This window comes from Hibiscus syriacus, unplaced genomic scaffold (genome assembly GCF_006381635.1).
Source record: "Hibiscus syriacus cultivar Baekdansim isolate YM2019G1 unplaced genomic scaffold, ASM638163v2 tig00111207_pilon, whole genome shotgun sequence".
Classification (NCBI taxonomy): domain Eukaryota; kingdom Viridiplantae; phylum Streptophyta; class Magnoliopsida; order Malvales; family Malvaceae; genus Hibiscus; species Hibiscus syriacus.
Window position 1 is genome coordinate 994736 of NW_024063019.1, and position 17670 is coordinate 1012405.

Consider the following 17670-nt stretch of genomic DNA (forward strand, 5'->3'; position numbering starts at 1 on the left):
AGGTGGAATTCAACAAGGTTGTTGGTTATTAAAGTATTGATCATGTTTTTATGATTTAGTATCAAATAAATCAAGAGGAATTATCTATGTATGATTTAGAGTCAGCAGTAGTAGAGTTCCCTTAAAATATTTGGCATCATTATTGGTATAGTGAGTGGAACTATAGTGGTGTTAATCAAACGAGCCTTAAATACTTATGGAAATTGAAGAGAGTGAACATGAGACAGAAAAGATGTACAAAACCTCTAAAGTTGTATGAAGTGATCATTGATTATACTATAAAAAAAAGATAAAAAATATTTGGATAAGAATGTTATAAGTAGAAAATGAAGAAATTAAGGACTTTTGGAGGTCAGGTTCGACAAATATTCGTAGTATTGTGGGAGACTTTGTATGTTTGACGCACTATTAGAGGAAAAGTTGAACATCAAATATTTTCTAAATTATTTCAATCAATCTTGAATCCTGAATAGAAAAATGGGTCATAGGGAAAATATAGATTCAATTAGAATTGAATTATGAAAAATAATCAATAAAGATCTGGATTAAATAAAGCCAGAAATCGCGTAACAAAATGATTCCTTTGGTTGAAGTATTGTGGTAAACGCATAAAGTCTTTAAATTCGAGTACGAATTTTTCTAATGGGGAGAATTGTAATACCCCAAATAATAGGTCAGTGATTAATTTAAAAGGAATTAAAAATTTAGAGGATTAAATTGAGGAATTGGTAAAGTATAAGAAATGACTCAAGTAAGACCAATTTGTAAGATATAGTTTATTGAAAGGGCATTTTGGTCTTTTAGGTTAAATGAATTTAAAACCCATTTAAATTAGGGATTTAAGAAAAAAGGAAAGTGAAAAACTTATTTCTCTTCTTCTTATTCTTCCCGTGGGTGAGAATGTTCCTCCATAGCTTAAGGGAAGCTTCATCTAGCTCATGTTTTCAGTTGATTTTGGTTGGTCCTTGTAACCTTAAGGAATAGGTAAGCTTAAGGAAAGGTTATATGAGATTACAACTACGAAATGGAGGAAATATTAGAGATTTAAGAAAATGAGGTTTTAAATGATATGTTAATATATGAGTGTTTATTGATGTTTATTAGTATAATTGATTTGTCAAAGTAGTAATAAGAGATTAGAAGAATTAGACAAGTTTAAAAACAACATAGAAATTTTGGTGTGATTCTTAGAATCCATTGATCTTGAGGGGTACTAGATGTTTTAAGTATTAAAATGAAGGAATGTTAGTATGAATAGTTAAAGAAGAGTTTGATAGTATTGTATGGTGTAAATATAACAAAATTTAATCCCATTTATATAATAATCGGGTTGAAAACTAGAAAATCTGGGCAAGGGTATCAGTACTGATAGAACAATACCGATACTATAGGCTAAAATGGGATTAATTAGCTGAGTAGTATCGATACCAGTGAGATAGTATCGATACAATGGTAAGGGTATCGATACCAGGCAACATCGAATCTAAAATTAGTATCGATACCGAAAGGGGGTATCGTTACTATAGTATGGTAGTGTCGATACCATGGTAAGGGTATCGATACCAGGAAACATCGAATCTAAAATTGGTATCGATATTAGAAGGGGGTATTGGTACCATAGTATAGAAGTATCAGTGCTAGGGTAGTAGTATCGATACTATTGAGCTTGGAATGGCCAATTAGGTTGAAATTGTTATAGAAGGTTAATAATATATACTCTTGAATAATATTTGAGTATAATTGTTAAGAAATATACTAACAATTGATATTATACGTGTTGTTATTTGGATACTTGAATATATCAAAATCAAGCTCCCGAGTCAAGTAAAACTAAAGAAAAAGGTAAAGTACCCGAGTGATCAACTTTGCATTTTGGATATAATAGCGAGGCCATCCAAGTGAGTACATTTAATTATGTACGTATATGTTGCAGTAGTCATAGTTGTATGATTTATTAATGTATGTATGGTGATTACAAAATGGAACTAAGTGCGCAAAAACTTAAGAAATTCATAGTATGAATTTCTGTATGGGTACTTTGTGTGCAAAACTAAGAAATTCATACTAGGTGTATGAATTTCCATATGGGCACTATGTGTGCGAAATAAGAAATTTATACCAAGTGTATGAATTTCTATATGGGAAATATATGTGAAAGTTAGAAGTTCATAATAAGAAGGTGAATTTCCGTATTGGTAGTGGGATTATTGCATGGGCACTATAGGTATAATCCATAGAATGTATAATGATTGAAACGGATAATTTATATTATGAATGATTATTATACTAGAAATCGGTCTAAAATAAAATATTAATAGGCCTAATTGTGCATTTGACAGAAAGGTGTAATTTATGCTAGTTAGATGAAAGGCTAAGAGCCTTTGAGGCCTACCTGTGCATTTGACAAAAAGGTGTCATTTATGCCAGTTAGATGAAAGGCTAAATGCCTTTGAGGCTTAACTGTGTATTTGGCAGAAATGTGTCAGTTATGCCAGTTAGATGAACAGTTAAATACCGTTGAGTAAAAGAATAATGGTCTAACTGTGCATTTGGCATAAAGGTGTCAATTATGCCAGTTAGATGAACGGTTAAATACCGTTGAGTAAAAGAATAATGGCCTAACTGTGTACTTGAATGGAATGTGTCATTTATGCTAGTTAGATGAAAGGCTAAGTGCCTTTGAGGCCAAACTGTGCATTTGACAGAAATGTGTCATTTATGCCAGTTAGATGAAATGCTAAATGCCTTTGAGGCCTAACTGTGTACTTGGCAGAAAGGTGTCAATTATGAAAGTTAGATGAACAGTTAAATAACATTGAGTAAAAAATAATTGCCTAACCGTGCATTTGGTAGAAAGGTGTCAATTATGCCAATTAGATGAACGTTTAAATACCGTTGAGTAAAATAATAATGGCCTAATTGTACATTTGACAGAAAGGTGTCATTTATGACAGTTAGATGAAAGGATAAGTTCCTTTGAGGCCTAACTGTGCATTTGATAGAAATGTGCCATTTATGCCAGTTAGATGAAAGGCTAAATGCCTTTGAGGCCTAACTATGCATTTGGCAGAAAGATATCAATTATGCTAGTTAGATGAACGGTTAAATACCGTTGAGTAAAAGACTAATGGATTAGCTGTACATTTGACAGAAAAGTGTCAAATATGCAAGTTATATTAAAGGCTAAATTACCTTTAGGTAAAAGAATAAAGGAATTATAATGTATCGTGATAGGAATGGTGCATAAGTGATATGAAGGGATGATATAAATATATATAGATTATGTACAACAATGCCTAACTAGTATGAATGGATGTTATAAAGGAAAACATAAACAGAACATACTGGGCATGAAAGGATGCTCAAATGAAAATACAAAATGGTAATGATTATAAAAGATCCATGATCAATTGGCACCTTAGTGCAATACATGTATAGTATTTTCACAATTAATGTACAGAGGGCAAATAAAGAATAATGGGAAAATATACAAAAGGATAGGTATGATGGGCATACTAGGAATAAATTCCATGTTGGTATGATAAATTTTTGGTTTAACTGAGAAGGGCTTAACTGGTCCTTATGAATTATGCAATTTAATTCTTCATTCAGTATTCATAAGATATTGTCGTATAATTGTAATATCTTTACAATATTATGTCTCACTAAGTAAATACTTAATGTGTGTTGATTTCATGCTTAGGTAAAGGAAAAGATTAGTTGCGTAAGGAGTGCAGCAGTAGCAGCAGCTTTCATCAATTAAAGGTTGACCCATCAGTAACGTTAGGACAATCTTATTCTTTTTGAAAACTTAGTTGGCATGTAATGGAACTAAATTAAATATTTTGTAATATATTTAAATTGATAGTTTTATTATTTTATTTATATGAATTTCATAATTTGAAGTTGTTAAAAATTGAAACAAAATTCTACAGTTTTTCTAATGCCAAAATAATTTTAAAGTGATGTGACATCCGTATCTCGTGTACGGAAGGGTATACGGGAGATGAGTGTTACATGGATTTAGTGTTAATATAGAAAGAAATAAATAGTTAAAATTAAATTTAAATTTAATGATGATTAAGAAAATAATTATTGACATATTTTAATTTAATTGGTTGGGTCCATATCCTACGTAATGAGGAGGGTTCATAAAAAAACTGTTAATCACCAAATTAATTTAATTTTTAGAATGATTTATCGATTAATTTTATAAAAATAAGTAAATAATTATTTTATTAAATTTGTATTTTTAGATAATGTAAAAATAATAATTTTAAATTTGATCTTCAATTTTAATAACATTTCAAACTAAATATTAGTTTGATTGAAAGTATAACAATTATATAGTTTGGTTCGATATAGGGGCAGAGTTAGGAATTTTAAATTACGATATCTAAATAAAATCATACAAATTATTGCATAACATTAGGACTATACAAACTAATGTAGAATATGACTAAACTGACATAAGACTATTTCAGAGCTATTAAAATAGTAACTAAAAGAAAAGATATATCAAATAAAGTTCAACAACTCATACATTTTTCTTACAATTGTCCACGACACTTTCTCATGTTTTAAATTATTGAATTGTTTTTCTTTGTCGATGGTATTAAAAATATTTCACAACATATGTTTCAAATCATCATTCATCCATTGATCTCCAATTCGATTTCGCAAGCAATATTTCACAATCTTCATTGTAGAAAATATTCTTTCCAAACTTACCATGGTAACTGTCAATATCAATGCAAGCTTCACCAAATGATATACCAAAGGATAAATACTATTTTTTTAATCAATCTCTTCTTATCAAGGTCTTGAATCCCATTTAGGTTTGAGAATTTATTGTTTGAACACATGACAATGATGTATGTCTCCAACTGATTATGAAGTGCAAGAACTTCAATGTTAGAAAAATCAGAGGAATAAATTTCATCAAGACAAATCAAATTCTTTTTATTAAAAGATGAAAACCCATCATTCATGCATAAACAATATACACATAATAACAAATTTGTGTTTTCTTCACTAAAATAATTGTTAAGCTCTTGAAGTTACATATCTATAATGGTATAAAATAACTCCACGCGATAGTGGTATATATTTGTTAACTTGTGAGCTTTTTTTATGACATTCCTTTGATAACACAACATCTATATTACGGACATCAATATTATGTTTTTGAAAAAATAATGATACCTTTAAAAGCAATGTTGTGCATCTATCTATTAGGACCGTCAGCGCACCCCACGGCGCAGCGAAACAAAAATTCAACGGTCTCACCAGTGATCCAAGTACATAAAACCAAAATTGGGAGGAAATGATACGAATACTTACAATGGGTTCCTTGAAAAACAGCAAAGACAACAGCGACTAGTGGTGATCACGAATGGTTCGAATCGCAAACCTCCATGAAAACATGTCTCGGTCTCTACTTAGTTCACCCGATTGAGAGCAAAATTTTCTTTTCCCAAAATCGGTTTTGAAAAAAATGGCTGAAGTAAAACGGCTGCTAGACCTTATCTCATTTAAATATATTAGTTACCCTAACATATTAGGGATTTTATTTTATTTCGAATTAAAAACACTTATTTAATTAATTCAAATTAAAAATATATTAAAGACTTATAATCTGAATTAAAGTCTTTAATGTTTATTTAAAATCTAATTTAATTATTCCGAAATAAATATCAATTAAAAGAGTTGTAATCAAAATTACATTCTTTTAATGTTTATTTACTATATTCGGGATAATTAAAATCATCTGTATATCAAATATACATATATTAACTCTAGATATATTTTAGTAACATACAACAAATTGTACATCTTCGCTCATTTCAATCTTAGGGTGTGACCCTGTAGGTTCTTGTAACGTCATATTAGACTATTAAGTTTGATGAATGTATGATTGTATGTGTGAGGTGGTTGACTTTGTTAGAATCTGTTAGAATGTTAGTTAGACATTCGGTTTATTTTAACTGACTCAACTTCTCCCATGTACATCAATGTATGCCTTTTTTGTTCACAAATTTTTGCCACCAAAATCAGTGATGTAAGACGAATCTACACCCTTCAAAGGAAGTGAATAGACAACCTTATTTTGTCCCGATCTCTTGGATTCTTCCATACTTAAGCACTCCATATGCTTCGCCAAATATAAGATAGCATTGTACAAGTCTAAAACTAAAAAAATCACTTGTCAAAAATTATTTTGCTCATAAGAATATACCCACAAGAGATGCTGGATTAACAAATAGCTGCAAGCCTTGCTTAGCTAAAAGGGTGACATTAAATTTCACCATATCCCTAAACCCAAGTCCTTTATTCTCTTTTAACTAACTCAACTTCTCCCATGTACATCAATGTATGCCTATTTTGTTCACAAAATTTTTCCTCCAAAATCGGTGATGTAAGGCGAACTACACCCTTCAATAGAAGTGAATAGACAACCTTATTGTTGTCTCGATCTAGAAATGAAAAAAGTGATGCCCTTGAATAAAAAAAAATAGATTTCACTCCACTCACTCTCGTGTTTGCACTCGAGAATATATCTTGGCTTTTAATGATTCCCCTTTGATCTAACTCACTCAGTATGCCTTTTTCCACTCTATCTCTCTTGTTAGGTCCTTTTAAAGAACTAACTCAATATTATAACAAGTTCTTTATCTCTTTTGTGCATCAGCTTCAATATAGGTTAGTATGGACAAAAAAAGAAGAAAAAAATGGAAAGATAAAAGAAATGATTTAAGGAAAGGAAATGAAATGAAAAGAATGAAATGGTTTAGGAAAAGGAATGAAAGCAAAGAAGGAATGGGTGACTTACAACACAAGAACAAAACTTATTGTACCCTTTCACAAGACACAATAAGGTTATCTTCCTTGGAGTAGATATGCCTCCCTATTTGTCTTGAAATGGTAATGTACTTTCCTTGGCTTTGACTTTCTTTTTGCTGGAATTTTGTTTTCTTCCTTTTGAACTTTTCTTTTTGTTTTTTCACTCCTTTGTTTGATGTAGAAGCTTTGATTTCCTTTTGAACTTTTGTTTTTGTTTGTTACACGCCAATAGCACTTTTTGTGTCAATCCAACTATGCTCTGAATAACGCTTGATGTAATGTGAATCTACACCCTTCAAAGGAAGTGAATAGACAGCCTTATTGTTGTCCCGATGTAGGAATGAAAAAAGTGATGCCCTTGAATTATAAGTATGGTTGCACCAAAAAAAAGATAAGTAAAATGATTAGTAAGGATATAATGAAATGGATAAGTAATTAAAATGATAAAAATGAATAAAAGGGAATAAAGAGTTGGTTGTGGAAGTATATTGAAGATAAGGTTGTTGGTGGTGTTGAAGTTGAATGAATGATAATGGAAGATGGTGATGAAGTTTGTATCTCAAACACGCCAAAGAAGAAGCTATGCTAAATAGCACAACCCCGGTCTTCACAAACTTGCTTGAGGGATGGTAATGGTGTCTCAAACCCACTATATATGAAATCTAGGAATTAAATGAATCAAATATGGAAAGAATGACGCCACAAGCATAGAAATATACTTGCTTAATCAATAGAGTTCTTAAAGAACTTTGAAGAGAGATTAACTCACAAAGAAATTTATAAAATGAATAATATGCTTACAAATTATGAAGCCTTTCCTATTTATAGGAAATGAAAGGCTTGGTCGTATAGTCATCTAATGATTATGCTAAGTACATGAACGTACATAATGCTTTAAATGAAAGAATAAGTCCTTTGGCATGGTGATGGTTCGACTAACTCTTCAAAGGAGGCATGATGATTCGGCCAACATGCATAGAACATTCCTTGGCCGAATGAGGACATGTTGGTTCAAGTTAGCGCCAAAGACTTCATGTGTACGGCATGTGGGGGCTGGCCAAATGGCCATGATGCTTGCTTCATACCTCTTCGTGATTTAGGCCTCCATTTGATGAGATATCTTCACCAACGTGCACCTTGATGAAATGGCATCTTCATGGACAACAACATTCATGAAAGGTCACAATTGTTGGAAGGTAATATTTCATTTTTGAGCTAGTTCTAAGGTGAATGAGCTGGAGGTGAGTTGTAACATGTTGATTGTTATGGCAGCTCCTTGTGAGAAGTCACCTCCTGGAAAGGCACCTCTTCGCGAAAAGGTACGATTTCTTAAAATTTGATTTGACCCATTTGAAGTATTCTGAGTGGTAATGTTGATGATGCATCTCCCCAGCTTAATTGAATTAGCTCGAATCTTCAGCTCAACCAGCTATGAACTCACTTGTCTTCGAACAACCTTTCACCAAAGATTTCTTATGCTCTCCTGAGTGTCCCTATAGGAGTTCCCTTGCTATAACTTTTACCATTCAACTCAAATCAACTCCATTAGGTGTGGTCGAATGTACCTTCAAAACAAAACACAATATAAGCTAAGTATTTAAACATTAAATATAAAGATGTGGGCTAAGGCTATAATAATAACTTCATGCATCACATAATAATGAATGAAATATTATCATCATAGATATAGATGTAATATATGTATATAAATATATCTATATCATAAATGAGATATGAGTCATGTATTATCAATATAATCATCATAATCATAGTGTAGGAAAATAAAAAGTTAGAGAAAATATCCCTTTGAATCTTATGAAAGGTTGGAGATGCAAGTATGAATATGATGCTAAATCGGTTCACATCAACCGGGCCATAATATTCTCCAGCTTCAAAAACAAACTTTTAGGTAACAAGAAACAATTCATGAGAAACAAAGGGATCGCCTAAAGGACCGACTTTATAAAAACCTCCTTACCACCCTGTGAGAGTACCCGAACACACCAATTGCAAATCCGACTGTTGAACTTGTCAATTAATTTTTTTGAAAAAATATCTATTTTATTTAACCCCACAATTGTCGGTAACCCCACAATTGTCGGTAACCCCAAATACTTCTCTGAGCATGTTGTGTTGTTAACTTCAGGGATACATCGAACATCATTTATGTTGTTGTTTATTGCATTCGTGCTGAAAAAAAATTCTCAGACTTGTCAAAGTTAATCTTCTGACCTGAGCTCTCTCCATAGAGGCACAAATGGTTTTAATTTGTGAAGCCACTCGAGAAAATGCCTCACCAAAGATAAGGCAATCATTCGCAAAAAGGAGATGAGATATCGTAGGTGCATATCGATTAATTCTAACCCCTGAAAGTTCTCGTACAAACATTGCTCTACGAAACAAGGAGGATAACCCTTCACTACAGATGAGGAACAAGTAAGGACTAAGTGGGCCATTTTGACGAAGCCCCCCTTGAGGCATAAAATTTTCACCCGCTACTCCATTAATGATCACTGAGTAGGACACCAAGCAAACGATTCTCTTTATAAATTCAATCCAGACTAGCGAGAACCCCATCTTATCCATGATAGCACAAACAAAGTGTCATTCAACTCCATCGTGTCTTACTCATATCAAACTTTAACGCAAAATGGCCTTACGACCAAACCGTTGCTTCTGGAAAGAGTGCATTTGTTCATAAGCAACAATGATATTGTTAGTAATCAACCTCCCTGTAACAAAAGCACTCTACACCTCATCGATACAGGAATGAAGGTGGCTTTGCATTCGATGGACCAACTTTGACACTATTTTAAAAATAATGTTGCATAAACTAATGGGTCAAAATTGACTCAACTTCTTCGGATCTGTAACTTATGGATTAAACACAATGTTTGTGTGATTATCCTCCTTCATATAATTTCATCCATGAAGAAGGTCAATACAAAAGTCTACAACCTCCCCGCCAATCAAGTGCCAAAATCGCTGATAAAAGAGTGCACCCAATCCATTTTCCCCCAAATCCTTTAAAGGGATCATGGATTTTACCGAATGCCATACCTTGTCCGCAGTAAATTCCTTCACCATGGTGACATTCGCTTCCTCCGAAGTGCTTGGAACTATGCCCTCCAAGATAGTACTATCAATCGAAGATGACATGGATGTGAATAAGGTTTGAAACTACTTTTTGGTTAACTTTACCATCCCCAGTTCATTCTCAATTCGACTACCATCAACATTATTAAGGGAGGTAATTTTATTAAATCATTTTCATTGGGAGGCATACCTATGGAAGAAAGTTGTGTTATTATCCCCATTACGGAGCCAATTTACTCACACTATTTGTTCCCAAAATAACTCTTGCTTATAAACGTCAAAATAAATTTGTGGCTCTGTATCAACAATTTCACTAAGTACTTCGTCTGTTGGAGATTTCTCAATCAATTTTTCTAAGCATCGTTCTAGATCTATCGTTGTTAACCACTTTAACCGACAAATATTCTTGAACCATTTATCTAACTTGCTGCTAACATAGTACAATTTTTCTTAAACTAGCAGCTCCACATTTTCTAGTAGTCGTTTGTTGTGGTTTGAGATGATTAGAAGAGAAATCGAAGAATAGATAAGAGAAATAGAGAGAAATTTAGAGAGAATTCAGAGAAGAAAATACTTGTCATTCATAACATAGAAAGCAGAGTGATTCTACAGCAGTATTATTTAGTTACAGGGCTACAAACGTCATTATAAAATAGGCCAGCTATCTGTACTAATAACAACCTATAACAGATTATATCTTCTCTCCTTGCAGGTTTGTTGGGCCACCTAACTGGACTGCTTCACTTCTCCCGTCTGAAGACTTGGGCTGGTCCAATATGCCTGAACCAATATCAGATAACTCCTTTCCCTCAGGTAAACGCCTCATATCCCTCTCTCTTCCTTCAATCCCTAAATTCCCTTCTTCAATCCCCTCTCGAGCCTCAATCCCTAACCCTAACTCTCTGTTTTCCCCAATTGTTTCCCCAATTTCTTCTTCTCTTCCCCACTCATCTCCTCGCACATCTCCTCCGACTGTAACAATACCCGCCGCTAGAAAGGATCCTTGTCCCCAAATATCAAAATCAGGGAATTGGCCTCGAAGAACAGTAAAATCTTCCCATGTATCGCTGGTTTCATCGAGGTTCTTACAATGCACAAGCAACTGAGTTACAGGTTTGTTCTGTCTGTTTATGATTCTTCGACCCATAATCCTGTATGTCTCGATTCTAATCTGTCCATCATCATCCATGGCAGGAGGGTCTCTTGAAGAGACACTTGAATCCCCGATGTGCTTTTTCAGAAGGCTCACGTGAAAAACAGGATGTAATCTAGAAGAATTTGGTAAGTCTAACTTATACGCGACTTCACCAATCTTTTCAATAACTGTATAGGGGCCGTAGTACTTTGCTGCTAACTTTAAATTCTTGCGCAGGGCCAACGAAGTCTGACGGTAGGGTTGCAATTTCAGGTAAACAGTATCTCCAACTACAAATACTCTTTCTGTTCGTTTCTTGTCTGTGTTTTGTTTCATTCTGTTACTTGCATGCTCCAATTGTAGCTTCACTAACTGTCTAATATCCTCCCTACTCCTCATTAAGGCACTAACAGACTGCACATTAGTCTCTGTCTGCGAAACCATAGTAGGAGGCTTGTAGCCATACAATGCCTCAAATGGTGTAAGTTTAAGGGCTGTGTGATAGGTAGTATTATACCACCACTCTGCATGTGGCAGCCATTTAGCCCACTGCTTTGGCTGAAAGAAACATAAGCCCCTCAAATATTGTTCCACACACTAATTCACCCTTTCTGTCTGACCATCAGTCTCTGGGTGGTATGCAGTACTAAATAGAGTTTTAGTACCTAGTTGCTTCATCAGTTCTCTCCAAAAGAGACTGGTGAATGTCTTGTCTCTGTCAGAAATGGCCATTTTAGGCTGGCCATGAAGTTTATAAACAGTATCCAAATATAATTTGGCTACATCCGCAGCTGTATAAGGATGTGATAGGGCTAGAAAATGGCTGTACTTAGTAAATTTGTCAACTACCACCAAAATGCAATTTTTCTTTTGAGATGTAGGTAAGCCTTCTATGAAGTCCATAGTAATAATCTCCCAAGCCTGTTGGGGAATAGGCAATGGTTGTAGGAGTCCTGGTTTAGGAACATGTTCAACTTTAGTCTGTTGACAAACTTGACATCCTCCAACATAATTTGCCACCATAGCCTTCAACTTAGGCCAATAAAAATTTTCCCTAATCCTTTGATAAGTAGCTTGTATTCCAGAATGTCCCCCATAAGGTGAATCATGTAAGAGTTGAAGAATTTGTAATCTTAGAGGTCCAATACCCCCAATATAAACCCTGCCCTTGAATCTAAGGATACCCTTAGAATATGTCCACCTAGGGTCAGCATTACGATTGACTGGTAATATAGATAACCACTCAGTTGCCATTTTATCCCCTTTATAGCTGTCTTCCACTTCCAGTACCCAACTAGGAATTATTAAAGTAGTACCCATAGCCATATACTGACCTTTATCTTCCCACTGTCTAGAAAGAGCATCAGCAACCACATTGGACTTTCCCTTCCTATACTGAATAGAATAGTCCAGCCCCAATAATTTAGTCAGTCCTTTCTTCTGAATGGCAGTAGTTAACTTCTGCTCCAACAAATATTTGAGAGGTTCATGGTCAGTCTTTATGATAAAAGGACTGCTTTCTAAATAATGTCTCCATTTAGATACTGCCATTAGAATAGCAAGGTATTCTCTCTCATATATAGATAGGGCAGCATGTCTAGGGCTAAGAGCCTTACTAAGGTAGGCAATAGGTCTACCCTCCTGAGATAATACAGCCCCAATTCCTCCTGAACTAGCATCTGTTTCTAAGTAAAAACTCTTCCCAAAATCTGGTAGTGCTAACACAGGGGCAATACACATAGCATGCTTCAGATTGTCAAAAGATGTTAGGGCCTCAGTACTCCACTTAAAACTGTCCTTCTTAAGCATCTGAGTCAAAGGTTTGCTGATGGTACCATAATTCTTTATAAACCTTCTGTAATATCCTGTCAATCCCAAAAAACCTCTCAAAGATTTTAAAGATTTTGACATAGGCCAATTCTTCATAGCTGCCACTTTAGTAGGATCTGTAGAAACCCCAGAAGCTGAAATAATATGCCCCAAGTACTCAACTTGAGTCTGCCCAAAGAAGCATTTAGACATCTTGGCAAATAATTGAATAGTTCTTAAAACTTCCAGAACTAATTGTAAATGAATGATGTGATCAGCCATAGAAGTACTATAGACTAGGATATCATCAAAAAATACTAAGACAAATTTTCTCAAGAATGAACTAAATAATTCATTCATTAAGGCTTGAAATGTGGCCGGGGCATTAGTAAGCCCAAAGGGCATTACCTTGAACTCATAATGGCCCTGATGAGTTCTGAAAGCTGTCTTGTAGATATCCTCAGGCTTAATTCTGATCTGCCAATAACCAGACCTTAAGTCAATCTTAGAAAAATAGACTGCTCCATGTAATTCATCCAGTAGATCCTCTACAACAGGAATAGGAAATTTATCCTTCACTGTCATACTGTTTAGTTTCCTGTAATCCACACAAAACCTCCAAGTGCCATCTTTCTTCTTTATTAAAAGACATGGAGAAGCAAAAGGACTTTTGCTTGGTTGAATAACAGAGGAGGAAAGCATATTAGCAATCTGCTTCTCTATCTCAGCTTTCTGATTATAGGGAAATCTGTAGGGTCTTAAATTGATAGGGGTAGCTTCAGGTTTAAGAGGAATAGCATGGTCATGGTTCCTTGTAGGAGGCAGTCCTTTAGGTTCAACAAAAATAGAGTGATACTGATCCAAAAGAGGCTGAATAGCTGTAGGAGTAATCTTGGAATCTTCACACATATTGAAAAACACTACATGTCCCAAAATAGGATAATCAGAAGCTGTCATCTTCAATAAGGTAGCTCCTGAAATTTGCTGCAAAAAATTTGACTGCTGTTGACCTTGTATAGTAATTTGCTTCCCCTTATGCACAAAGCTCATTGTCATGTTATTAAAGTCCATCAAGATTGTACTAAACAATTTCATCCAATCCACCCCTAACACCATATCACTGCCCCCCAACTGAAGTAGTCTGAAATCATGTATAAAAGAGTGCCCTTGCATCTTCCACTCCACTTCATTACACCTTGCTGAGCTATAGAGTTGCTGCCCATTAGCTATTGTAATAGCCAGAGGATGAAGAGTGTTTATCTGTATACCAGCCTCAGCCCATTGAGGGGTTAAAAAACTGTGGGTACTCCCGCTATCAATTAGTATATTCAGTGGTCTCCCTTGAATTGTTCCTTGAATCCTCAGTGTATTATGACCAATGCATCCAGTAATGGCATTCATAGATATTTCTAGGCTCTCTTCCTCTTGTAAATTTTGCTGTTCTGGATCATTAGCTAAAATTTCTGAAGGTAGGACATTTTCATCCTCAATCATCATATTCAACTGTTTTGCTTTGCACTGATGGCCTGGAACAAACTTTTCACCACACTTAAAACATAAACTGTTCTGTCTCATGTAGTCTATCAGGTTCTGTTTTTGTGTTGGAGTGGTTGTATTCTTTTGTGGTAATGTTATCTGGCTAGGCTTAGAACCAGATAGAGGAACTGAATAAACTGGATTTCTAACAAAAGGTTTGAACCTCTTGCTCTCAAATTCCATAGATAGCTCATATAATTTAGCTTGCCTGCTTGCCTCAGACAATGTTTTAGGGTCTAAAGCTTTAACTCTGTGTTTAATGTCATCCCTTAGTCCACTAATGAACAAAGAGACAAAAAATTCCTCACCTAAAGTAGGATTCTGCAAGAGCATGTGAGGCTGTAGTTCTTCAAATCTGTCATGATACTCCTCTACAGACCCTTTTTGCACTAGTTTTGTAAACTCCTCCACTATATCAACAAAAGCTTTATCACAGAACCTATGACATAAATCTGCCTCAAACTCATGCCAAGTCACATGATGTTTTTGCATAATATACCCATCAAACCAAATCTCTGCTTTACCCGTCAAGTACATTGTAGCTACTTCCACTTTCTGTTCATCAGCAATACTACATAATGAAAAATATTTTAGACATTTCTGTAACCAACCTCTTGGATTACTTCCATCAAAAAAAGGTAGTTCAATTTTTGGTCTATGCAGCATAATCCCTGACATGCTAGAGGACCCCCCTATACCTCTTTTATCCACTTCAACAGCCATTAACTGAGTTCTAGCAGCACTGTTCTCCCCCATTTGGTTATCATTTTTGAAACTAGCTATGTGAGCAGGCAAGACGTTTGGTTTAGACTTAAGAATACCAGGTTCATCCGGTTTATAAGTAAACCTAGTCTTATCATTGATTACTGTCACCTTAACAGGTTGTTTGTTACTCATATTAGATGAATCAGGGGTCTGTACCTGGTCTTCAGACTGATTTTGGTCCTCCTTTCTACCAGTTAGAATCTTCAAGATTTCCTCCACATATCCATGATTTGTAGCCAATCTAGACTCCAGTGTAGAAATCCTCTCTTCCTGATTCTCCCACCATTTAGGTGGATTAGACTCATCTTGCCCTTGTTTCACCAGTGCTGTCAATTCCTCCATCTGTTTCTGCAACCCAGCTAAATCTTCTGCCATATTCTGATTTTTCTTGGGCATTCCACCAATCTTGCCAGAAACCGAGGCTCTCGATACCAATTTGTTGTGGTTTGAGATGATTAGAAGAGAAATCGAAGAATAGATAAGAGAAATAGAGAGAAATTTAGAGAGAATTCAGAGAAGAAAATACTTGTCATTCATAACATAGAAAGCAGAGTGATTCTACAGCAGTATTATTTAGTTACAGGGCTACAAATGTCATTATAAAATAGGCCAGTTGTCTGTACTAATAACAACCTATAACAGATTATATCTTCTCTCCTTGCAGGTTTGTTGGGCCACCTAACTGGACTGCTTCACTTCTCCCGTCTGAAGACTTGGGCTGGTCCAATATGCCTGAACCAATATCAGATAACTCCTTTCCCTCAGGTAAACGCCTCATATCCCTCTCTCTTCCTTCAATCCCTAAATTCCCTTCTTCAATTCCCTCTCGAGCCTCAATCCCTAACCCTAACTCTCTGTTTTCCCCAATTATTTCCCCAATTTCTTCTTCTCTTCCCCACTCATCTCCTCGCACATCTCCTCCGACTGTAACATCGTTATACTTCACTTTCAAAAGACTTTTCTAATAGCCAGTATGCTGGAAATTTAAAGTGCCAACTCCTAACCTCATTAACTGAAGTAGTTGTGTCAAGAAATAAAGGGAAGTGATCCGAGAAAGCATGCATAATGTGCCATAGGATATGATGCGACAATAATTGTCACCATACAGTGCATGCTAAACCTCTATCAAGGCACTCACGAATATTATTCTCAGCTGTCATTCCTCGTTCCTATGTGAACCAAGAACCCGCGCATCAAACATCTGATAAACCATAATCATCAATAGCCGCTCTAAACACACTCATCTGTCTTTCATTACAAACAAACCCTTTTTCTTTCTCGTAAGAGAACATAATTTCATTAAAATACCAATCACTAACCAGGGAATGTCCCTAGCACCATTCAGTTAATGCAGAAGGTTCCAAGACTCCAACCTACTGTCCTCCTCTGGGCCCCATAAAACCCCGTAAAACGCCACGTAACTCCCTTAGAAATATTAGAAATTATGACATCTATGTGCAAGCTTGAAACAGATCGTAAAGAAACATTATACCCTGAACGCCAGGCAAGACACAACCACCTCGTGTCCCCCTAGATTAACTTCAAAACCAAAAAGGGGTTAACAACCCTCAGCATATGCCGGAGATGACAAATTGTTCAAGGCATCCCCAAGCTTCGGACGTTCCAACTTAAGAGTTTCATTGTGTCCAGCTGACCTGTGCTCTTAGGCCTATCAATATCTTAAGGTTTTCAGTTATATTTTCATCAGAAACAACTGAGTCTAACTGGGTAATTCTTAGTCACTTCACACTCTCCTATTTTTACATAGGGTCCTCCTCATCAACTGATAACATGGTCACATCAAAACCGTCTCTCATGTTAATTTCAGCCACTAGAATTGCAAAAGTTTTCTCAACCCAAGCTTTAGTCGATCCTCTAAGAACCCTTGAAGTCGTACCATGACTCTCCTCTTGAGCATAAGAGTTTCCACCACAAATAATATCCTCGTGCAACCATGGGCTAGACGCCAAACCCCTCCTCTTTGGAGGAGCTCAGAGAGAAACATCCCACCATAAAAGAAGATCACTATTCTCTTGAATAATGCTTATTGAACAATAGTTTTCCCCATGCCCTAATTTTCCACAGAAAAAACAAAATAGCTTGACTTTCTCATATTGAAAAATAACATAAGATTAATCCATTCGGTAAAACAATTTTTTTCTTCCGCTTCAATGGTTTTCGAATATCAACACCAATCCACACCCTGATACTCCCTCTATAACCCAATGGGAAGTAGTAGCATCATAATCAATAAACGAGCCAATAGAATTTTCAAACTACTTTGCCACTTGTTCATATATAAACCCTACCGACAAGTCATTAACTAAAACCCATAAGCCAACCGTACTAAGGTCTACCACCAAAGGATCCTCACCTGGAGATAACCGATGCAAGACCAATAGATGGGAATTGAAATACCAAGACCATTCGAAACAATACGATTTAGGTCAATGTTAAGAATTCTTGAAAGAGAATCTTGAAGAAAA

At 35.3% G+C, this 17670-nt stretch overlaps 1 protein-coding gene across 1 annotated transcript; it reads right to left on the reverse strand.

Moving 5' to 3' along the window:
• Positions 1-10630: 10630 nt before the first annotated feature.
• LOC120155744 lies at positions 10631-15559 on the reverse strand. Its single transcript, XM_039167223.1, has 3 exons — positions 13292-15559; positions 11681-13072; positions 10631-11632 (listed from the first exon to the last, which is right to left on the reverse strand). The coding sequence occupies exons 1-3, from the start codon at positions 15557-15559 to the stop codon at positions 10631-10633; spliced, it is 4662 nt and encodes a 1553-aa protein (XP_039023154.1).
• Positions 15560-17670: the final 2111 nt, after the last annotated feature.